This window comes from Ornithorhynchus anatinus, chromosome 9 (genome assembly GCF_004115215.2).
Source record: "Ornithorhynchus anatinus isolate Pmale09 chromosome 9, mOrnAna1.pri.v4, whole genome shotgun sequence".
NCBI lineage: Eukaryota > Metazoa > Chordata > Mammalia > Monotremata > Ornithorhynchidae > Ornithorhynchus > Ornithorhynchus anatinus.
The window spans coordinates 54,461,760-54,469,030 of NC_041736.1; the positions used below are offsets into that span (position 1 = coordinate 54,461,760).

General features: G+C 43.1%; 1 protein-coding gene across 4 annotated transcripts in view; it reads left to right on the plus strand.

Annotated features, from left to right (window-relative positions):
- The window catches only part of BCL11A (BAF chromatin remodeling complex subunit BCL11A), a 104,166-nt gene extending 97,850 nt beyond the window's left edge, over positions 1–6,316 (plus strand). For 3 of the 4 annotated variants that reach the window (XM_029072296.2, XM_029072297.2, XM_029072299.2), the window contains exon 5: positions 5,826–6,316. In XM_029072296.2, coding sequence (XP_028928129.1) covers positions 5,826–5,927 — 102 coding nt within the window. In that variant the 3' untranslated portion in view covers positions 5,928–6,316. The remainder of the gene's footprint in view (positions 1–5,825) is intronic. The other variant, XM_029072295.2, reaches the window with a different exon arrangement.
- The last annotated feature ends 955 nt before the right edge of the window (positions 6,317–7,271 follow it).

Genomic DNA, 7,271 nt, shown 5'->3' on the forward strand with positions numbered 1-7,271 from the left:
CTTGACTAATGAGCTTACTTGGACGCAACATTGCAGCGCTGTGAACGGAAACAGACTACACTTAACATAGAAATGAATGATTGCTTTCGCTCCTACAGTGCAAGGATTTTTTTGTACAAAACTTTTTTAAATATAAATGTTAAGAATTTTTTTAAAAAAACACTTCATTATGTTTAGGGGGGAACTGCATTTTAGGGTTCCATTGTCTTGGTGGTGTACAAGACGTGTTATCCATTTAAAAATGGTAGTGGAAATTCTATGCCTTGGATATACACAGCTCTTCAGGTTGTATAAAACGTGCATTGGGGAAAGGTTTAAGATTATATAGTACTTAAATATAGGAAAATGCACACTCATGTTGATTCCTATGCTAAAACACATTTATGGTCTCTTTTTTCTGTATTTCTAGAATGGTATTTGAATTAAATGTTCACCTAGTGTAGGCACTATAGTATTTATATTGAAGCTTGTATTTTTAACTGTTGCTTGTTCTCTTAAAAGGTATCAATGTACCTTTTTTGGTAGTGGAAAAAAAAACACACAGGCTGCCACAGTATATTTTTTTAATTTGGCAGGATAATATAGTGCAAATTATTTGTATGTTTCAAAAAAAAAAGACAAAAAGAGTGACATTGTACAGATACGAGGCCATATAATGGCCATTTGGGGAAAACCTGTTAGAATGTCACATGGATGGCCGTCACAGAGGGTTGTACATATCTTTTTTTTGTTCCTTTTTCCTGCTGCCATACTGTATGCAGTACTGCAAGCTGATAACGTTGGTTTGTTATGTAGTGTGCTTTTTGTCCCTTTCCTTCTATCACCCTACATTCCAGCATCTAAACTTCATATGCAGTAAAAGAAAGAAAGAGAAAAAAAAAAGAAAAAAAAAACAACGATGTTTTGCAGTTTTTTTCATTGCCAAAAACTAAATGGTGCTTTATATTTAGATTGGAAAGAATTTCATATGCAAAGCATATTAAAGAGAAAGCCCGCTTTAGTCAATACTTTTTTGTAAATGGCAATGCAGAATATTTTGTTATTGGCCTTTTCTATTCCTGTAATGAAAGCTGTTTGTCGTAACTTGAAATTTTATCTTTTACTATGGGAGTCACTATTTATTATTGCTTATGTGCTCTGTTCAAAACGGAGGCACTTAATTTGATCTTTTATTTTTCTTTGTTTTTATTTTTTTTTTATTTGGATGACCAAAGGTCATTACAACCTGGCTTTTTATTGTATTTGTTTCTGGTCTTTGTTAAGTTCTATTGGAAAAACCACTGTCTGTGTTTTTTTGGCAGTTGTCTGCATTAACCTGTTCATACACCCATTTTGTCCCTTTATTGAAAAAATAAAAAAAAATTAAAGTACACAATGGAAGCTTCTGGTGTCCTCATTTGACACACTCTGTAAAAGTACTTTTAGTAAAATAACAGGCTTTAAGAGAAGGCCAGTCAGTCTTTTTCAGGATTCTTTCTGTGGGCATTTTGAAGTGTGGTTGCACCCTAAAGGAACATAAAGAACCATATTAAAATAGATATCTCAGCCCAGAGATCATTTTTAGGTTTTACAACTCGAGAATAATTTTCAGGAGAATGGAGGCCGTTTTCCGTTTTGATGCTCCAAACTTTTTTTTCTAGTTATGCAGCCATTCAGGAGTAGACGTAAACCTGACCAAAATAGTAGCATTTTTGTAAAAATCTCATCTCACCTTTGGGATCGTTTGTCTGTAAAAGGGACTCCCCTTCCTCCTGCCCCTGATCCTCCCCCTCGACCGCATCGTGTAGCTCTAGAAAGCAGTGGGAAGGAAACAAAACAGTTCCCATCTAGCTCCCCATTCTCCAGCCCCTCCAACCCAACCATAGAATCTCCAAACCCCAACAACCGAAACCAGCAATCAAGTAAACAGATGAAAGATGCGAGGGATCCCCGGTCTCTGATGCACATCCACTCGTGTGACATATTGTCACAGCAGCCATTGCGTGGGTGGGTCGTGCCCAGTGGCTGATTTTCGGGGAAGCGGTGTGTGCCGCCTTGTGGATCAGAGAGCAAAGAGACCCATCCCGAGCCCTCTCCGCAAGCCCATGTCCAGTTTTTTAACTGGCTGAAGCGAAATCGAGGGTGGGAATCTCCCCCCTTGGCCTACCTTTTGGCCTATCTATCTTGGCCAACCCAAAGGTTTACAGAATCTTCTGCCTATGGTACCTTGCCTTTAAAAATGGACTCGAGGTTAGGTTTTTATTTTCAGCCCCTCCTTAGAGGTCTGTGTATGTTGTCAGTTTTACAAATACTGCATGCTGCAGCATCTATTTGCTTTATTAAAACACATACCGCTGTGATATTGTGTCTTGCTGTTCCTAGTGTACCTGGATGAATATTGCTCTGTTTTATTTTTGTGAAAACAAAACCAAAGTTGTTATGTTGTCTTCTCGTGGTGGCATTATTTTGGGCCATAGTATCTATGCCCTGTTGCCTTATGGGTGTCCTTTTGTTCAGATGTACGTCCCCTTGAGAGAGAGAGAGAGAGAGAGAGAGATGCCCTCCTTAAATCTCAGTGACGGAGAAATGGACAGTGGGTCCCAGAAGGCTTGGATAGCTGTGTCAGTTTTCTTTGTAGAAAAACGTTGGGCAGGGCAGGAAGTTGGGAAGAAGCAGGGAATGTAGGATTAGGGATGAGGGAGAAGATGGACAGGATGTCTGGAACAATTGGACATGGGCCAGTCTGTGTCAGGAAGGCAGGGAGGCAGCGCTGTCACTGAGCCCAAGGTGCTGAAGCAGGGGAGAATTACTCCGCTCCGTGGCCGCTAGCAGAAAAGGCGACTTCTGATCCTCCGCCATTAAAAGTCCATAAAGAGTTTATATCTCCCTATTACTCTAATAGCCTAGGTTAGTGCAGCAGCTCAGGTTGCCTTCCTGGGCCTCATTTGAATGTCTCGCTGGATGAGGCTCTTTCGGTAATTATATTTACATTCTAATATACAGTAGGTAATAAATGTGGGATATTTTATACCTTCAAATTTGCTAAATCAAACAGTGTGGGGTGGGGAGAGCCGGGCTGATAAATGAGGAATATTGAAATCTTCACCGAGCTAGTTAAATCTGTTGAGAAGCTAGATGGTAGCTGGCCCTCACCTAGTCCTCTGCAGACTTGAGGAAACTCTCCTCTTTGAGACGGTCTTTGAGGTGCATTAGTCGACCAGAGCGCAGTTTACAAATGTCATTGCCCGAATGCTAACGTAACGATGATCTGACACAAACTGTGACATTTTCGAGCTCAGTAATGAATTAATGAAGTTATAAGACTGAAAATCTTTGAGGCCCATTCACGTTTGTGTGAATTCTGAAGCATTTCTATGGCTTCTTGTTCGGGTTCTTCGGCTGCGGCTGTTTTCCCTCCAAAATGATGTCCCGTCTCCAGAGACTTTTGTCCGTACCTCAATCTGGAGAGGCTTTTTAATGAACAGAAACTTTAGATGACAGGGCACCGGGTCTTGCTAGCTTTGAAATCCCACCAACTTTAGCACGGAAACACCTTGAATGAAGGAACCCCCCCCATTTGAATCCTTTGGAATTTCAAAAAACAAGAAGTGGAATAATGAATGCTCTGCTAGCATTTGCAGTCACAGGAAGTGACATTCAGTCAAGGAGTTGTCTCGATACCAAAGAGTAAATAGGTATAAAGACATTTGTAGATATTTACAGTCATTAAAAAGAGGTTAGATTACTTAGTTTCTTAGTTGCTCTAAATTACAAGATTATAAGTTGCTTACTCTCATGTAGGTTAAAAATGATTAGCCATAAATGCGAAGTAGCCGAGATTTTCCTCACAACTTTATTACTCCCGTTATTCCTGGACCAGTGTAAGGCTAACACTATGTTCCTTGTGCAGACAAATCACCGAGTGATGACTGAAGTTAAAACTGTTCATTTGTGTTTACCCCAGCATTTAGCGTGTTGTGCCGTCCCTAGTAGTTGCTGACTAAATGCCACAATCAATCAAATCTTTCCAGGGAGGATGGGGTTGATTGTGTCCTCTTCCATTATTTGCCTTTTCTTTTTTTCTTTTCTCTCTTTTTTTTTTTTTTTTGGTAAAGAGAGTGTGTTAAAATTTAAAAGACATGAGCCACTTAGTGAATTTTCCTAAGTGGCCCATGAGTCTCTCTGCAGCTTCCTCAATTAAGTCTAAACGAGTTCATTTCCAGAGAAATTCACTCATTGGGCCTCCAACTCAGAATTTGGGGATTATGTGCGTGCACCATAGGTCCTGCTACTGCTGCGGGTTGTGTGAGGAGTTTGTTGGGAGTGCATTTTGCTTGCCATTATCTAGTTATCCCTTTATCCTGCTGCTTCATTTACTAAAACACATGGCCAGTGATCAGCCTTCAGGGAGAGTTTCTACCTTTGAACGTTTCACAGTTTTATCCACCGCAGTTGTGGGATGAAATTGGCTACTCCCTTAATGCTGGGGGAGAGCGGAGTCAGCTCAGAGCTCAGCTTTTACGTCTGTGAGGGCCTAACTTGGGCCCAGGACGACTCAACGGTTGATCCAACTACTGTTTTTCCATTCCGGGAAGTGTTGACAGCTTACCAAAGGAAAGCATAAAAGAAATTCATGTGTTCTTTTTTTTCACAGGAAAAGCAGAAAAGGCCCAAATAAGGGAATTCCCTAAAAATAAAAAACTTTGTCATTGTAATAGAGGTAGGCCCCCCCGATACCAATAGACGACAGTCTTGAAATCACCGTGTTGTCATATGGGCCAGTGGCCCCCTCGCTCTTTGATGTCCATCCGAACCAATGAGGACCGTAAATGTCGGTGAATGAGAAAAGCTTCTGTCCAAGCGGTTTGATTTGGATTCCACTGGAGCCTAATACATCCCGATGGCCTAGTGGCAGGCCTGGGAATGCTACAAGGAGAGACTTGATTTGCAGAATTCCCAGCTTTCCCAGCCCCTTCTGGGCAAAGCAGAGGCCTGGCATTCCACGGCCCTCTGCCCCAGTCTGGGGGAGGGTTGCGTGAGGACCGCTGAGGGCTGAGCCGCTACAGCATCAAGTCTGGGAGAGGCTCCTCTCCCTCCCTCCCTCCCTCCGCCCCGCTTCAGGGCACCATGGCAACCGGCCCCAAACTACCGCCAAGGTAGACTTCCTCAGCACCTCAGGATGCTCATTCCTGCAGCTTCAGGTCAAAACCCAGAGATCGGGAGGAAAACCTGGAGAAAAGTGGCCAGCCCTAAAAACGAACTGCGCTCTTGAGAGAAGCCACCAGCAATTTGATGCCACATGAGGTCGACGGTTCCGATTCCGATTCTACCTGCACTGATTCGTTGCCTCTTGTAAAATCTTTTGCTGCTTTGACGTTGAACTCGAATGACATCTCATGTTTTTGTTGTGCTGCTTTTACATTTCTTTTTATTTGTTCTTTTTTCATTCTTCCCCTCCCCTCTTCCCATCCTTACCCTTCCCCTCCTCCCCCTCCGCCCCCCCCGGCCCTGCGAAAGACTCGGTGTAGATAACTTGACTTGTTCCCTTCTTGCGTTTCCCCCGAGGGTGACGTGTTGGCCTCCGGGGACTGGCCTGGAGGATCGATTAGCTTTCCATGATATGAGAGAGGGACCCCTTTTTCTCTGGGTGGGAAGGGCCTAATCCTGGGAAAGGCACCCAGGGGTCAGCGAGCGTGGGACAGGAATTGCGATCTGAGTTTGAGCATCCTCGGGCATTTTGCGCTCGGTCAGGGTGATGCAAGTTAGGAAAGTCTGAAAAGAACTTAACTTTGTCGGGCCAAATTACACCTCTATTTTTTTTTTCCTCTGTCCCGCCCTCTCTCTAGGTTCTGCACACACCCCCATTCGGCGTAGTGTCCAGAGAACTCAAGATGTGTGGCAGTTTTCGGATGGAAGCTCAAGAGTCCTTAAATTCTGAGAAAATATGAAGCCTTTGGGGTACGCCCGCTGCCTACCCAGCACCAGAAAGTGGTCCGTCATCTTGCTAGTTTGTGATGTTTTCTGACAGTAGCCTCCAAGAAGCCGTCGTGTGAAGACCGAATCCTGCAGGGTCCCTCCTGCCTGGCCCCTGCAGCCCCATTTTATTTATATTTTTTAATAAAAACACATTTGGAACAATGAATCAGTCCCATGTTAGAGAGCTTCTGAACCGCCACTGGTTCCGAGTGGCGGGGAAGGAAGCCTTTTGAAACCAGCCAACTTAATTACCTGTCCTGTGGAAAAGAGCATGAGGAATCCCAACCCGTTGTTTCTATACATTATACGTTGTCTTTTAAAAAGTGTGCTTAACATTGACACAATAAATGTTGGAGCTTTAGGTTTGGTTGGCTTAGTCTTTCATTTTTAGTGCTTACAAGATGATGCGGCTGGCTATGACGTTGTATTGCCAAATCCCTGTCATAGAGACAGCCGCTGGGTATGTGGTTGGATGGGTGGGTGGGGGTGGGGCGGTAAGGGAGTGGAGGGGGTGGAGGGGAAAGAGGTTAACTTCTATAAAATGGCATAAATTTTCGAGGAGAATCAAAATGCAAAGCATTTGGGGGCTAAATCACAGCCATATCATAATTAATGTAGTAATAGAGTTACTGTTAATGCTGAAGTGTGGTTTTCCTGTCTGACTTCCAATTTGCATACCATTAAATAATGCATAATGCAGCAGATTGCATTTCTGGTTTCCAAATGTAAGCTTTTGGTGGAGACCATACAGTATTTTAATTGAATCCAAAAAGCTAGCATCTTCACATGGGTCGGTTGTAGGTCCCAAATCAACCAATCAGTCAATCATATTTATTGAAGAAACCTGATCAAGAGTGACGAGCTGAATAAAAAGCCTCAGTTCAGACCCCCAAGCCTTTCCCTAAGTGGAACTAGGTTTCAGCCACGATCCTGGGATCGGTTTGAGCTGGGAAAACGTGGAGAAAGGAGTTTCTAGCTAGTCTCATTCCTTGTGCAGGCCACGAGCTAATGTTCAGCAAGGCCTACAAACTGTCTGCCATGAAGGCCCATTCTCAAAGGGAGCAGGAATAAGACCTATTGCTTCTTCTGCCACCACCTAGAATGAGTCATTTCCTTGCTTGCAAAAGTTCCTCCTTGTCTGCCTTTCTGGATGTGCAGTTAGAAATAACAGAGAGGAGGGTAAAGACCATTTATGTTAAATTGCATATAATACACATATGGTAGCTTGTATATATTAAGCAATCTCACCTACCTGTGTATGTGTGGACATGGAAAGGAAGGAAAATGCCTCAGCTCTTCCTCATCAGAATATTGAG